The sequence below is a fragment of the Pteropus medius genome, unplaced genomic scaffold (genome assembly GCF_902729225.1).
Source record: "Pteropus medius unplaced genomic scaffold, Ma_sr-lr_union100, whole genome shotgun sequence".
Classification (NCBI taxonomy): domain Eukaryota; kingdom Metazoa; phylum Chordata; class Mammalia; order Chiroptera; family Pteropodidae; genus Pteropus; species Pteropus medius.
Genome location: NW_024351735.1, coordinates 4,626,136 through 4,643,279, shown reverse-complemented (window position 1 = coordinate 4,643,279; position 17,144 = coordinate 4,626,136). Strand labels below are relative to the sequence as shown.

Below are 17,144 nucleotides of genomic sequence, written 5' to 3'. Positions count from 1 at the left end.
CTTCTGAACCTGGAGATGTTGTGGGAGACTGGGTTGGTCCCTCTGTGCCCTCCTCTGTGTTTGTAGATCTGTAGAGTGGCTTGAACAGTTCCTTGATTCTGGGGCATAGTACTTACAAAATACTTCACAGGCTCCAGAGGAAAGGGACCACCTCTCTATCCTTCCATGCTTGTTCTTTCTATTCCTGGGCCCCGAGGAGTCTTAGGAAATTTTTCATTGAGCCTGGTGGGCCACAGATGTACTCTCTGGGCCTTGCACACAGGCATGAGTGGTTGCTCATCCCCAAGGTGATTTATAATATTTTCCAGAGGCTCAGGCAGGCCATGATGTCCTTGTCCAGTCTTTCCTGTCAGAATGGCCACTCAGGACTCTTGGAAAATTTGTGGGCACTCATATCTGGAAAGGGCACCGGGACTGACCTGGAAGCATCTGTGTGTTTATATGTATTTTGGGGAAATCCTCTGTAGTTCCTTTCAGTAAGTTTGACACCCTGAGTAGAAAGTGAACATTGATTTAGTGTTGCCTAACAACAGATATAAATCATAATTGTAATAATTACAATCATGATGATTAACAACAACAATAATAATGGTCTTTATGGTGAAAACAATCATAATAAGAAACCAAAGGAGATGGGCAAATAGAATCCAGACTTCTGTGAGTGAATGACCAGATACCCAGAGCAGGACTCGGTGTCGTGTCCCTCAGAATCTTAGATCTGCTCCCTGAAATGTGTTCCCTAAAGGTGAAGAACAAGCAGAAGGAGAGAAATAGAAACACCGGAAGTGGGTCATAGGTGATAACAAGGACTTCTCAGAGATTGCCTGTAGGTGAGGCTTGCTGGGAGGACAAGAGCCCAGGTCCACAGCCTGCCTGCTGCCCCCACACCCATCCCTGTCTTGGAGCCTGGACATCTGGCAGGAGTGAGGGACCTCTTTGGAATGCAGACTGGATTGCTGATCCACTTCCTGCCCCTCTACAAGGAACATTAAGCCCCCAGAATTGTCGCAGCCCTCAGTGCCAGCTGCCTTTCTGCCATCTGCTTTTCCCAGGTCCTTCAACATCTGCACATGTCTGTTACTATATTTCTGTCTGGGGCTGCTGGAAGGTGTCATCCCTGTTCCTCTGGCTGTCAGGTGGAGAAAACAGGCAGCAGGAACAGATCCTGGAGAACTTAGACAATTCTCTGTGTGGAATGCTGGAAATAAAACACCAAAGGAAAAAGGGGATAATAATTATGAACAAAGGAGAGAATGGGAAAGATTTTTAATAATTGTAAACTATGGTCCCTCAAAAATAACAATTCAGAGCCAGTTAGATCCCATTCTACCTAGAATAGACTTTATAAAGAATTCCATGAGATCCTCTGTGAGAGAAGGATTGTTTATTTAAAGAATGATGCAGTAACACATGGTGATCCACTGGCAAGAAAATATAGTCAAGTAGGAAACTCTTAAAAATGCCATGATGTGTTGGATAACTGCATAGAGCAGGAGTATTATAAAAGTTCCTCCAAAATAGGCATCATACAGAGGTGCTCAAAATAATGGATATATCTTTATAGATATATGTAGGCATATAGATATATAGAATGTATATGAGAAAATAATTTTCTATATGCATAGAAAGGCAAAGCATTTAAACAAGGATGTAATAATGTAAACATGCCTTGCTTAATCTCCTCTGACTGCTAACATTAACCAGAGTGAAAAATCCTGCTTTATATGATAATGAAAAAAAAGTATCTTCATACATTGCATATAGAGCCATTAAGTGTGCTACATTTGGAGTTTAGCAACCAGGCAATATCTGTTCACTTTGAAACACACATGAGCCCATGACTAGCAATGAATGCACCTTCTGTGAATGTCCCTCAAAGTAATAAACTCATTATTAATTAAGTATGTCAAAGACATTCATGTTGATACCACTTTGAGGCAGGAGAAACAAACTAAAAATCAAGCATTGAGCAAATGGTTAATTTGAGGTTCACTTTTGTTTTGGAACAATAGAGAAATTTAAGGTATAATTTATGTCTCTGGCAGAATACTCAGAGCATTCCAGGCTGTGTTTTGTTTTTGTTTTTTGTTTTTGTTTGTTGTTGTGGTAAAATACACATATAACATTTGCCATCTTAACCGTTTTAGAATGTACAGGTAAGTACATTAAGTATATTCACATTGTTGTCTAAACTGTAACTACCATTCATTTCCAGAACTCTTTCATTTGCAAAACTGAAGCTATATCCATTAAACAATAACTCCCCATTCCCTCTTCCCCATCCCCTGGCAGCCACCATCCTACTTTCTGTATCTATGAATATGACTGATCATATAAGCGGAATCATAACATATTTGTCTTTGTGACTGGCTTATTTCACTTACTGAGAAACATATTCACTGAAGTGTTTTAAGGTGTGGAAGTTTTAAAAAATGAGTAGTAACCGGGTCTCTCTACTTCTGTACATGACTACTTGTTAGCCTGGACGAATTGGTGAGAGAAGGATCATTTAAGTCCACCTCCACTGAAAGACATCATTTTGTCAAAGAAATCTTCTTAAACAGACATACTTTTTTTTCTAGAGTATCAAGCAGCCCTAGGACCTCTTCTCCTAGGTTTCCCCATCAGCATGGACCTGGCAGTACCTCCAGAGGTGTTTCAGGAGTTTTGTCTGTGAACTAATATCAATGGTAATGATGCCCATGAATTAACAGGGACCAAACAAACAAACAAACAAACAAAAATGAAGTGGGATTATGGGTAGGATTGGGAGAACTGCTGATGAATGGACTCTACCCTCACTCTTGAATTAAAAAGGTAATGAGGGAGCAGCAGCTGAAAATAGAAGTAATCCAGAAGTGTTTTATTTATTTTTTTAAATTCAGATTTCAGATTGGGAGATAAATGTTAAGAGGATGGATCATATTGAGAGAGAGTTGTAAGATAAAGTGTATATTTTATAAGTAATAACAAAATTCATGATATGGCAGGAAATTATAGGACCCAAACATAAAGATCCTAGGTGGAATTATAAGTAATTCCTCACCTGTTATGGGAGAGATGGCATAAACAATGGATGTGAGTGCAAGACTACTTTAAAATTTAATGGTTAGAAGTGCCTACCTCCAAAATTATCTACTTCATTTGTGAAATAAATTATAAACCATCTGATGAATGAAAGAGGAAAAATGAGTCTGGAAATCCATCATTCATACCAAAGGTTTGAAATACTATTTATTTTGCATGGGAGTTGGAATTGACATGCAAAACCTAATGGGATTGCCAGACATTTTTGAGAAATAAACAAAATGACCGGAGATACAATGGCATATTTATGGTGTCTCCTGGTAGAATTACTTTGCTATGGGAGCCAGAAATCTTAAGCCAGAAGATTTTATCTCTGCAGGCATAGGAATTCCACTTAAATGTATAATTAAATTGTGAATGATGGTGATAAAACTATAACTACATTGTGCTATGAATTAACATTTTTTAAAAAAAAAATTTCCTATTAGCCAAAAAGTTAGGTTGGCTTCTCATTTTTATTGAATAGCTAATAAAGTCTTAGCATGTTCTTGAAAGTACTATGTGGCCAGTGTTACTGTGCAACACTCCCCTTCTCCTTATTAGTCATATAGTTTATTTTTGTCACATCAAAATGTGTATTGTAAATTTTTGTATTCATTCATCTTCCATTTTATTTTTAAGTTCAGATTTCCTCCAGGGATTTTGAACTTTATGTCCATAGAATCCCAGTGTGTCTGGTTCTCTGCATATCTGTTTTTAGACATTTGTTATATCAAAGCAACATCTTACAGTCTTTAAATTTTATTCTGTCAACATTTACTCCACCAATTTCATGTCCTGTTTTTGACTGTTTGTGTTCCTTTCCCATTTTTGTCTTGAATCTATTTTATTATTTTAACCGCCTCCCCAAGATTCTAGATCTGTGATATCTAATATAGTAACTACTGGTCGCATGTGGCTATTCAACTTCAATTGATTAAAATTAAATAACTATGTCATATCCATAGTAATGCTAGCCAGATTTCAGATGTTTTGTAACCACATATGCCTGGTAGCTGTGGTATTGTACAATGCAGATATAGAACGTTTTCTCCATCACAGAAAGTTCCACTGAGCATATTGATCTACATCTTAAGTTTTTACTCTACCATTTTGGCTTATGAATAATTTATTTTCTAATTCTTCAAGTTAATTGCTCTTAAGAGTTTCCTCAAGTGAATTTTTCCATTTTATTTCTTTTTGAGGTAGGTACTTATATTATTGTAACCCTTTTTAAATTAATAAAAAAAATTAAGACAATTTTCTATGAATGATGTTCTAGCTTTGTTCCAATGGTACTTTTATATAATATGTTCAAGTATTATTTTTCATAATGTCTATTTTGAAGAAATTATGGCAAGGTTATTTAAAAGATTTTAAGTTGGCATATTGTGTCTTCTGTGGTTATTATGTTCTGGTCTCCTTTATTGAATTAAATCATAAAATTATTTATGTCATATCATTTCCTTTGTTGTCTTTACCAGTAACATGGATTTTATAGTTGTGGGCTTGTCTTTCACAGCTTTCAATTTCTTTCCAATCCTTTCAATAGTTTTTACTTAATCCTTTTCCTTTCGGTCATTTTAAAGCATGTCATCCACATAAGTGATTTTTTAGCATTGTCTCTTTTCCTTTCTTTTATTTCCCAACATGGTCTCTTCTCACGTGATTTTCGTTTTACTTTTGGAAATTTTGGAGCTCTGCCAAATCACTTCTTCTTCTCTTGTCTTGTAAATCTTTGACTTGCATTCTTGTAATTCCGTTTTGAAGTTCTATTAATTAAAGTATCTAATAAATTGTAATTCTTCCATTACTAAAATTATTGGATAGTTTTTAAATGATGCTTTCCTCCAGGGCAAAGGATTTCTTGAATATTAATATTCAGTTACCTTTTTACTTCTACCTCCTTTATACTTTATCTTTTTTAATAGTTACTGCATTGGTTTTTTTTTTTTTTTCCCCCAAGTAATTTTCATTGAGTTGAATTGTCAGTAAACCACATGAATTCATGGTAGTAGTTTAGAGAGACATATGTCAGGATTGTACTGTAGCAGGAACTCTTCCCTAGGTCAAAATAATGACTGTTTAGCACAGGACATTTGAAAAATTTGTGGGACCTTGTTGGGGTTTTCCATAATCTAAGAAAGATCAGCTCCTGATCAGCTGCTTTTTATTTACTAGTTCTCATCCACTCATGATCTTCTTGGATGCCTACAACTTGGAAGCATGGACAGAGCACAGTGCTATCTGGTACATTCTTCCCGTTCATAGGGCTGTCTTGTTTCATACGCATAGGGTTCCCTGGATATCCCTATATTTCATTAGAAGAAAAATTCTAAAGTTAAAATATTATTTTTCATTTCAATCTAAATTTGCCTTGAAGTCAAAATCCAACATAATCCCATGGTTAAAGCCTTATTAGTTTGCCTAGATCTTCCTTCTTTCTCCTATATTTTCTGAATAACTCAAATTGGTAAACCATATTTATGGAGTATCTTTTAAGCATTGTGAACTGTCCTGGGTATTGGCTGCCTTTCCCTAGTTATCAGATCCTTGCATTAATCTGGGGATTCTCTTCCAGATCTGATTGAAAGCTCTGTCCTCCCTGTTGGGTGACTTACAGAGGAAAATAAGAGGAAACAGTGCCCAAAATCCAGTTTTCACCCCCCACACCCAGATATTTAAACAACCTTCCAGTTCCTCAGACTCCTTCACTCATCCTAGAAGGCAAAAGATTCAAATTCTTCATTATAGTACATGTATACAACAGGCAGAGAGCAGAGCTTGGTAACTATCTTGACACTGCTTGTTTTTGTGATGCTGAAGGCATTTTCTTTCCTATGCATTACAGAAAGATTCAAATTTCTAGATATGGACTACTGGCCAAGGGGAGGGCTATTCTACTATTCTGAGAAGAGCAGGCACCTCAAAGCTCAGGGTAGAGGCAGGGGTTCGCAGGGTATAGAGTGTAGGGCCTAGTCCAAGCACCCTGAAATGGAAAACACTGGTATAAGAGCTCGGGGCACAATTGGAGCAGGCCATCCAACCAGTTTCTGGCCTTGTGGCCATGGAGGAGGACAGCAAGGGCTCAGAGGAGGAATCTTGGACTCCCCTCAGTTTTGGAGATGACTGTGTCAATTTTCTCCCTTTGCAGAGTTTGTAAGCTTTGGAAGGTGCTCGCTGAATATTCTGCACTATGGTGATATGTACCTGATACCTTACAGGGTATGTATGGACTCTATTTGGGAAAATGCTTGAGAGACTTTGTGGTATACCTAGGATGGCAGTTCTCACACAGAAGCCACCCTGGGCTCCTCGAGGGTTTATAGATGATGGTTCAGTCAAGTTCTGATATTATCCAAGGGCCTGAACATCATCCAAGGGCCCTGAACATCATATTGCACTTCCTGATTCAATTGAAGGCAGTTGATTTTAGTCCCTTGATTATCAGACTGTTTGGCTCTTGCAGGGAGAGACCCCTGTTATAAGGCATCTCTCTTGGAGATACATGGGATCAGGGTTCCAGTGTGGGAGGCTACCTGATCTGAGGCATAAATATTTCAAAATTCCTACTTTAATTATGGAAGTTTGCAAGAAGATGTATTTATTGCAGTGACTCATAGTGTTCCAAATGTGAGCACTTTACACTCATTAACCCATTTTTACCTCTCAACGATCCTACGAAGGAGTATGGGCCATTTCTCCATTCGTGCATCACCAGCATGTGGGGAAGCTGGGGCCCTGGCAGGCTGTGTCCGTAGCCTGGGCCCTTAACCTCTGGGCATTCAACTTCAGGAGAAACTAGTTTAGCATTCTTTTGTCCTTAAGGCACTCATACTCCGTGATGATAATGATGATGGTGACGGTGACGATGATGATGATGACAATTACTAAAAAAAATCAGATGCTTGTACTTAAAATTAATGGTATATTGCAATATTTTTTTTCAAAAACAGTTTGATCTTTTATATCTTTTTATCTCCATATATCTTAAGATATGTTCTTAGTCTTTCAAACGTTTAATATTTTCAAAAACAGTTAAAGCATATCTTATTTACAGTAAAATCAATCGTGAAGCTAAACCATTTATTCTATGAAGCCCTAATATTTTGAAACTCATAGGGTTTTACTCTCCTTAATCATTAACTAAATCTGACTTGAAGAGAACTACAGTGAACTCTGTTTTTATTCCTTGGTGGTAAAATATGCACAATTGAGATACCTGGAAAATATGTCCTTTGTATGTATATTTTAAGCACAAATGTTTCTACTTAGAGTCACCTTGATGCACACAGCCTGAAAGATTTAAATAGATTACAGATTCTCTCAAAGAGCAGATCTCTTGCTTTTGCTTTCTACAGTATTGCCCATAACAACCAACATCCACAAAATAGTGAGACTTTTCAGAAAAGAGATGAGGGTTGCTTTTGAGACTTTTAGAAGGATGAAGAATTAAAGAGCATAATCTTTTGGTGAAATAAGAGACAAACAGATTATTGAAACACAGTGGGTAGCCCAGAAATACACCCACACAAATACAGTCTTTGTGTGGATATATTTGATATTTTGCAAAGAAGCAAAACAATACAGTGGAGAAAAAAAGTCTTCAAAAGGGGAAGGTAACAACTGGAAATCCACATTAAAAAAAAAAAAAAGAATCTAGACATAGACCATACACCCTTTTCAAAAGTTACCTGAAAAAATACAGTAGACTTAATTGTAAAACACAAAACTATAAAACTTTTAGAAGAAAACATAGGAGAAAAATTTAGATGACTTTGGGTTTGGTAGTAACTTTTTAGATCAATACCAAAGATATGGTCCATGAAAGAAGTAATCGATAACCTGGGCTTGATTAAAATGAAAAGCTTCTGCTCTGTTAAAAACACTGTTAAGAAAATAAGAATACAAGCCAGAAGCTGAAAGAAAATATTTGCAAAACACATTTGATAAAGGACTATTATCTACAATTTATAAAATACTCTTAAAACTCAACAACAAGAAACTGAACAACCCCATGAAAAATGACAAAAGATCTGAACAGGCACCTCACCAAAGAAGATACACAGATAGGAAATAAGCATATGAAAAGATGCTCAACATATGTCATTAGAGATTTGCAAATTAAAACAAAAATGAGATATCACTCCTTGTCTATTAGAAAATCAAAAATACTGAGAACACCAGATAATGGTGAGGAGCAGCAGGAACCCTCATTCCTTTTTGGTAGGATTGCAAACTGTTGCAGCCACTCTGAAAGACAGTTTAGAAGTTTTTTACAAAATTAAACATTCTTATCATATGATCCATCAATCGTGCTTCTTGCTATTTATCCAGCTGAGTTGGAAAATATATGCCCACACAAAAACCTGAACATGAATGTTTTATTAGTAGCTTTACTCATAATTGTCAAAACTTGGAAGCAACTAAGGTGTTCTTAAGTAATATAATGGGTAAATAAATTGTGGTATATCCAAACAATGGAATTTTATTCAGCAGTAAAAAGAAATGAGCTATCAAGCCTTGAAGACACATAGAGGAACTTTAAATGCATATGACTAAGTAAAAGAAGCCAATCTGAAAAGATTGCATATTGTTTGATTCCAACTATATGACATTCTGGAAAAATCAAACCTATGAAGACAGTAAAAAGATCAGTGGTTGTCAGGGTTTGAGTCAGAGGAGAGATGAATAGGCATAGCACAGAGGTTCTTTAGGGCGGTGAGTCTATTCTGTACAATACTTTTGACATTATACATTTTCCAAAACTCATAGAATGTACAACACCAAGAGTGAACACTAATGTAAACTATGAACTTCGGGTAATAATGCTGTGTCAATGTAGGTTCATTAACTGTTACAAAAGTACCACTCTGGTGGCGGATGTTACAGTGAGGAAGGCTGTTTATTTGTGTGGACAGGTGATATTTAGGAACTGTACTTTCCCCCCAATTTTGCTTTGAACCTAAAATGACTCAAAAATAAAGTGTTTTTAGAAAAAGAAAGGACATTATCTGTTTTTCTTCATTACATCTGTATGAATAACCTAGTTAGTATTTTGTTAAAAAAGGCCTGCCTTGATTAATTTTATATTGACTGGCATCCAGATTAATCAGAGTATATGTTTTGATTTATATGATTGATGAGGCTATCAATTGCTTATAAAGATAGATCTCCATCAAGAGCGTGATTTATCTAGAGAGAAGAAGCTCAGATCTTTTGTATGGTGACTGCATCAATGAAGAGTGACTTCATTGGCTTTTCCATCTATTTGGGTTTTGTAAGTACTGGAGAGAATTTTTACTAGGAAGGATAGACACTTTTATTTCAGAAAGGTTTACAACCAGAAAATAATTGTTTGACTGCAGGCATTAGGGAGCAGGCAGCCTGAGGGTAGATTCCCTTACTGTGAACATAGAATTTCTCTGTATTTATCATATATATTGTGGTCAGAGGGAAACTTGCCTGATTTTACCATTCAAAGGTTGATTTTCCTGCATTTAGATCATCAGTATAAGATAGATAGATGATAGATAGATAGATAGATAGATAGATAGATAGATAGATAGATAGATAGAGATAGATACATAGATGTATACATACATATATACAAATTAGGTTAGCAGCCTGAAAGAATAGTAGAGTTCATTTATGTCAAAGCAGAGGGGAAGGAAAAGGCTAACTTTGATTGGAGTTCAGTGAACGTATCTCTCTATAATTGAGATTTCAACTAAAATGGAAGTAAAATGTGTGTGGGGTGGGAAGTTTGTATATGGGGATTAAGTTTGTATAGGTGGAAATGAAGGTTAATAATAGTGCCCAGTGTAGAGAGGTAATAGCAATGTGTTTGTTGGTTCAGTAAGGTCACAGTGGTCTCCAACCTTTTTGACACCGGGACCCGTGCTTCTATGAGAACATAATGCCTGATGATCTCAGGTGGAGCTGAGACGGTGACTAGCTAGTACTGGGGAGCAGCTGCAAATACAGATCAAGCTTTCCTTGCTCCCCCGCTGCTCACCTCTTGCTGTGCAGCCCAGTTCCTAACAGGCCACGGACTGGTACTGGTCCACAGTTGGGGGGTTGGGGACCCCTGATGTAAAATACTCAGATGTCTCATGGAGCCATTAACTAAAGTTGGAGAATAGAAGAAGAGTGATTTTTATATTTGGAGGGATGGGGGTGTTGTCCTGAGAAATATTACATTTTAAGTGTAAGTCTGCAAGCAGAGATTATAGCTCAAAAATGGAATCCAGACAAGAAATCGGTCACTTTCATTTTAGAGATAGCAATAAAAGAAATGGAAGCAGTTGCATAAATGTGTGAGACTGCCAGGATACTATATATATATATATATATAATTTTTTTTTTTTTTTAAAGGGAGTCTTGAGACATTACAGTAGTATTGAGGAGTTCTTTGCAGAGGGCATGGGAGAGGAACTGGTTATAGAGGTGATGCTCAGGTAAAACCTACTGGTAGTATGTAATTCTTAAGGAATTTGAGCATAGGAGACAGAGCAAAATTAAAATTACAGATGTATCTTTTTTTAGCTGTATGACTTATATTATTAGTTTTTTGAACCTCTTCTGGTTATGTCATTTGTTAAATTGGTAAATAAACTATAATCAGTAGGTTTTCTGTGAGGATTAAATAGATGAATATATGTAAATATCCAAACACAGAGTCACATTTGATACAAATTTATTTATTTTTGTTGTTTTCTGGTCCTCAGTTACAAATGGATGAGTTAATTCAACTTTTATGACATTTTCATCTTTCCATGAAATACTTTTGATTATTATTGGTATTTCAGAGGAGAATTTACAGTTTATAAATGTTTTCTCTATGTGTCTCTCACATACATCTTTGTGTGTATTACATATATATGCACATTCATAATACATGTGTGTTTGTGTCTAATGAAATTCAAGGATACTGTGCCTAATGAAGATTAATATAAAATAGGATATCAAGAATTTTAGCTACCACCTTGTGAAAATATGAGATGGATCACCTAGAATTCCTCCTAAACCCCAGCCATTCTATGTTTTCTGGACATCCTTGACTTAGAGGATTGAGGCAGTACATGACATTAACATTATGACTCATGTACGTGCTCCTGCTACTTTCTGATGCAGGGGATTTTTAGAGACTAGACTGGGTGCCAATGACCTCTCCAAAAGGAGTGATTAATTAGCTCTCATCATAAAATAGATCCTTGGTTTCTTGATGCCCAAGGAGACTTGTGAGCAGAAAAAATGTGAAGGTCTAGATGGCTCTATGGATGATGGAGAACCAGTGCTAGTGCATAAGGCAAGAATAATGAAATCTGAGAAATTCCCACAGTATTTATCTATAAGTAGAAACCAAAATCTCCACGTGGCATGAGTTAGGGATCACTATGCTTTGGAATCAGGAAAGGAATCAAATAACTGGATGCCATGGCCTGTTTAACATACAAAACTCAATACTTTCAATGTTCTTATCACATATCTGTATTTCTATGTTTTTTATTATCAACTATAGTCATAATCTTTCTTTTGACTCTGGAGAAAGAGGAGAGTCCTCTGTGCATTTCCCGTAGAGTATATTGCATGTTTGTTGATTATACTGGGAGTCTCAGCCAGGTGTACATTGGGGACTCATAATAGCAGGGTCTGGAAATTTTGCACGAGACCGGGGTCTCATGACTTCTTTCTCTATCCCCAGCTTTGCCTGCTTAATGTTTGGACTGTCTGTGAGAGAAAACCCAGAGAAAGACAGCTGGCAACTGAATTATTGACAATGCAGCCATTGGTGAGTAGGGAATGCCTCTTTCTACTGAAATTACATCACTATTGACAGTGTTGGGCAGGTTTCTCCTACTGGCATCAGTGTTCTAAGTTCAGTCAGGAAGTATTCAAGGATCTGAGCTCCAGTGAAATACCTCCAGTATTATGAGATGGATATAGTAGGTCTCCTCAATAGCTAATATTCTTCCTAACATCATACTAATTTATTCCAGCAGGTGTGCATTTACAGAAGAGATAAGTTTTCTTTCTCTCTAATTCAGTCTGTGACCTCACTAGGAAATAATTCATTCATTAATCATGTTATTGGCTATAATGGTGTGAGGGTTGTGGTGAATAGAAATGAGCAAGGAGCAGAACATTACAGTCCATTAGGGAGGCAATGGTTTTATCAGGTAAAGGCAGTTAATTCAGTGTTACAGGTCCTGGGTGAGGGCTGTGACATGTTGAAGGGAGCATAGGAGGTTTAAACTAGAGGAAACATGAGGAATCATTCATTTATTTTTTTCCATTTTTAAATTTAAAGTTTTGATAGAGTATATTTGTACTTTTGGAAACTTCTTAAAGAGATCATTAAAATTGTTGTTCTTGTCCCAACCACACATTTTACCTTTTTGTAATTCATCTTTTATTTCATATTTGGTAACTGGAGTTAATGAATAGGGAGTATTTTTTCCTTAATTTTGTTTGCACATGAAGGAGAGGGATATAGTAGAGTAAAATTTAAGACCTGTGGAAATTTTTGAAGAACTAGATAGACCAAAACCAATCAAGATTGTTTTTTAAGCTGTTACCATGGAGACAAGATAAAGCTACAAGAGAGATGGCAATAACTGGTGTTTGAGGTCCCAGAGAAAAACAGAATGGGAGGCCTTATCTCACAGGAATGGTCAGGCTAGGACTGTCCTTCATCAGTACAGCCCTTTCAGAGGGCCCTGGCTTGTGCTGCTGAACCATCTGACCTTATAGTGTTATGAACACCTGTGTCCTGTAGCATTAAGACAGACAGTACCTACTAGTAGATCTTCAGTTTCGATGAATGCTGGAAATTGTTTCAAAGGTCTTGGACACTTTAGTGAGTAATAAGCTAATGGCTTGTATTTAATACATGTTTACCTAGATAGGATAAACTTTATATATTAGTTCATTTGATCTTTCAAATAATAAAACGTCATTAAACCATTTCATAGACAAAAAATCTGAAATTCATCTAGGTCAATGATATAACCATAGTCATGGTTTAAAAGTGGCAAATCATGGTTATTGTGTGCCTTAATGATAAGTCTGGAAAGTTACTTGACATTAATTAGGAAGAGAGTTTTAGTTATGAGTCTTTAAAGGCAATTTTTATACTCATGTGTCTAGAAGTAATAATTACCAGTTTGTTGGAAAATTTCCAGGTTATATTATACCATATTTCATATAATATTTATTTAGAGTAAAAGTTTATTAATTCAGACCGTGTATATCTCTGTGATGTATCTGAAAGGCACATTCCAGCTTAGCTCTGAGAATGAACTGATGGGAACCCCAGACTCAGTTTGATCTTTCTATATACCCAGCTTCTCCACTTCTTTTTTCAATGTTGTCATCTCAACCCTCTCACTGTGGACATTGGCAGGAATTTCTCTGTCTAAACCAGAATATTCATGATGTTTTAGGAATCAGTGATGTTTGAAGATGTAGCTATAGACTTCACTCAGGAAGAGTGGGCCCTGCTGGACACATCCCAGAGAAAACTGTTCAGAGATGTGATGCTGGAAACTATTAGTCATCTGGTCTCCCTGGGTGAGTCTGTCCGCTTTTATGTATGTGTATAGATAATTGGTGGGTATGTAGGTCTTCATTTATTTATTAAATCAACAAGTATCTGGAATACACCCACTGTTTTCTACCCTGATTCTTACACACACCCACTCTACTCTCTACCCTGATTCTTTCATAGATCTTATAACTACATGAAAGAGAGTTGCTCTTTTCATTTATTTACACTTAGTTTGTTACCCCCACTAGAATGTAATCTTGATCACAATTTCATGTCTCTAATACTCAGAACAGAACTGGAAATTCAGTAAATATTTTTTGCATGCATAAGTAAATTGATAAAATATTTTCTAAATAATTATTCTGTTCTAATCACTATGCTAAAGCTTGAGACCAGAGTTAAACTAACAAAACTTGATTATTCTTATGGAACTAATGATTATTGGCATCTGTTTGAAAATAATATTCAACCCACTGTGGCGACATTTAATTTCTCCATCTTTGAAAAGACTGAGGATTCCTCATTCTGACTTTGAACATGGGCATGGACATCAGGATCCAGAGGTCCTCACTATTTTAGACACATGATCTGGATTTCTTTTCATTCTGGTGAAGGATCTTCAGTGTTTTCTTTGTTCAAAGTGTTGTTGCCTGGACTGACCATCAGTGTTCTTATTCTTCTTCAGTAGCCTGTTCTGGACTTGATTATAATGCACATATTAGGACATCTCAAAATCCATGTACCTTTTTTCCATGAATAGGGTATCATCATGCGATTTTCCAGTTGGAGCAAGGAGAAGAACTGTGGAGTGAAGGAATTGGATTTCTCCAAAGCCAGAGTTCAGGTGAGGATGAGTGCTTCAATATGAGGAGGTGCCTGGTCAGTGAACAACTATATCCTTAAGAATTCCAAGTGAAGATTTTGTTAAGTAAGTGATATTTTCTAAATTATAGATGAAGGACATTGAAGCATAATTCTTTAGATGTCATTATTCCTTCCATATGTCAATCATAATTCATGTGTCCCTTTGCCATTGGCTTTAGGGAGAAGGATATTCATATACTTACTGAAGTTAAACTTTCACATAATAACTCTTGTCCTAATCCTCCCCTTGGAAGATTTTCCCTCTCTTTACCTACCCATTATCTCATCTCCATTTTACTTTGTTCACATTTCAGTCCTGAAAATCTTATTAATTGTCAGTGCCCTATAATGTTGTTTCTACTTTTTAGAGTATTCCCCATCAAAATGCTAATTTTTGAGACATACACAGATAGGTCTTGGTGCTTTTCAGCATTTTATTCCCCTAATGCTGTTTAATTTTTTTTTTTTCCGATTATTTTAGGCAGAGAAAGTGCCATTAAAAAACAAGAAATAATAGCCACACAACAAATCAGCCCGAAGGACACATTTATAATCATGCCAATGGTAAGTTTCATGGGTGTTGACCCTGGTCATCCAAATTGAATACCTGGCAATGGGATGTTAGTAATTGAGCACAGCAGCCTGATTTATGTTAAACTCTTATTCTTTCTCTGAGCAAAAAGTTTTGGGTAGTTTGAATTAAGTGAAGGAATTAGCCTGAGGTCAAAACTATATCTTGAGATCTTAATAAAAAGATGCAGTATTTAATTGCATGAACATTGTTCGTATGCCTAGTCTTTGAAACATATTGAATTCTTCAAAATTAATCTATAAGCTTTGCAGTTGGGAAGCTACAAAAGAGAAAACCTTTATATATGGAGGGAAGTAACACCATGTGTATACAGATAACATTGGAAAAATTTTAATTGGAGACTATCACTGAAAGATTAATATAAGACTCATATGTAGAGAACGAATGTATGAACTAATGTGGCCAAACCGTTAACAGACTTTCATCTCTTTCTCCAAAACAGAAATCTCACATTCCAGAGGATCCCTATGAATATAATGATTTGGGAGGAGATTTCACTCATAGCTCCACAATAACTCAAAATTTGTTAACTCACATGGAAAAGAAACCTTTTATCAGCAAACAGTGTCAGAATTCCCTTAGTGACCTGTCATACCTTAAACAACATAAGCAGACTTACACTAGAGGTAAATCATATGAGTGCCATCTCTGTGGGAAAGCCTTTATGAATAGCTCTACCCTTAGACGACATGAGATGACTCACACTGGAGAGAGACCGTATGAATGCCGTATCTGTGGGAATGCCTTTATTCAAAGCTCCGACCTTAGAAAACACAGTCTAACTCACACTGGAGAAAAACCGTATGAATGTCATCTATGTGGGAAAGCCTTCACTCAGTCCTCTAACCTCAGACAGCATGAGAGAACACACACTGGAGAACAACCATATGAATGTCTTCTATGTGGGAAAGCCTTCAATAAATGTTCTGCTCTTAGACGACATGAGATAACTCACACTGGAGAAAAACCGTATCGATGTCAGCTATGTGGAAAAGCCTTCAGTCAGTGTTCTGCCCTTAGACGACATGAAGGAACCCACAATGGAAAGAAAATCATGAATTCCTTTAGTAAATATTCTGACCTTAGATGACAAGGTATACATGCAACGAATGTGGAAAAAACATCAATCATAGCTTTAACATTTAAACACAGAAAGAGGACTCACACATTGAAGAAACACTGTCTGTAATCAGTGTGGAAGATCCTGCAGTCATCCATACTCATCTGACATATGCAGGTTTATATAGAAGAGAATTGTTACGTATGACATCCATGTGGCAAAACCTTCAGTCAGAGGTCTGGCCATAGATGACATATAGAACTCACACTGGAAATATAAGGAATGCAGCAGTCTTCAGCAACAGCTTTGAACTTTAAGTACACAAGAGAAATCGCATGGGGATAACTCCTTGATCTGTAATCAGTGTGGGAATGCTTTCATTTATAATTCATGGCTAAACAACATGAGCAAACTCCACTTAGGAGAACCTTTAGGTTTGTAATCACTGTGAACAAGTATTCAGCCAAGCACAAGGCATGGTGTGCATGAGAAAACTCAGTGAAGAAATAACCATTAAAACAGGATGTAAGAGAATAAAACCTTTTGAAGACTATCAAATAATTCATTCTCGAGAAGTAATTCAATTAAAAATTATGAGAAATCTTTTATTCATAGAGAATACTTGTGGCACGTGTGCTGATTCAGATGGTACAAAATACTCTTAGGTGTCATGAAAGAAGGAAAGTCTTCAGTGCTTATTCATTTTATAGTCAGCATTACAGTTCTCACAGTGAGAAGCTAGCAGTCCTAAAATCAAAGTGGAGAAACCTTCAGATTTCACATCAGGAAAGAGTCTAGAGAGAAAGAACCCTCTAAGAGAGCCTTTAACATACTTTTAGCAAATAATTCAGAATTTTGAGAAAATAACTATTCACCAGAAAAATGTGGCATATAAATGCAAAATAGAGTGATCCGGAAATACTGAATGCAGAATTTTATAGGAAAATAGATTACTTTTTTATAGATTATTGTAAATATTTAAACAATAAACCCTGTTCCTTAAAAATCTA

General features: G+C 36.4%; 1 protein-coding gene across 5 annotated transcripts in view; it reads left to right on the top strand.

Annotated features, from left to right (window-relative positions):
- The window catches only part of LOC120589081 (zinc finger protein 705A-like), a 19,669-nt gene extending 2,525 nt beyond the window's left edge, over positions 1-17,144 (top strand). For 2 of the 5 annotated variants that reach the window (XM_039846512.1, XM_039846511.1), the window contains 6 exons: positions 6,221-6,291; positions 11,774-11,860; positions 13,515-13,641; positions 14,379-14,462; positions 14,964-15,046; positions 15,517-17,144. In XM_039846512.1, coding sequence (XP_039702446.1) covers positions 6,271-6,291; positions 11,774-11,860; positions 13,515-13,641; positions 14,379-14,462; positions 14,964-15,046; positions 15,517-16,164 — 1,050 coding nt within the window. In that variant the 5' untranslated portion in view covers positions 6,221-6,270 and the 3' untranslated portion in view covers positions 16,165-17,144. Of the gene's footprint in view, positions 1-5,247; positions 5,317-5,344; positions 5,854-6,220; positions 6,292-11,773; positions 11,861-13,514; positions 13,642-14,378; positions 14,463-14,963; positions 15,047-15,516 lie in introns of those variants that run through there. The other 3 variants (XM_039846509.1, XM_039846513.1, XM_039846514.1) reach the window with 3 other exon arrangements.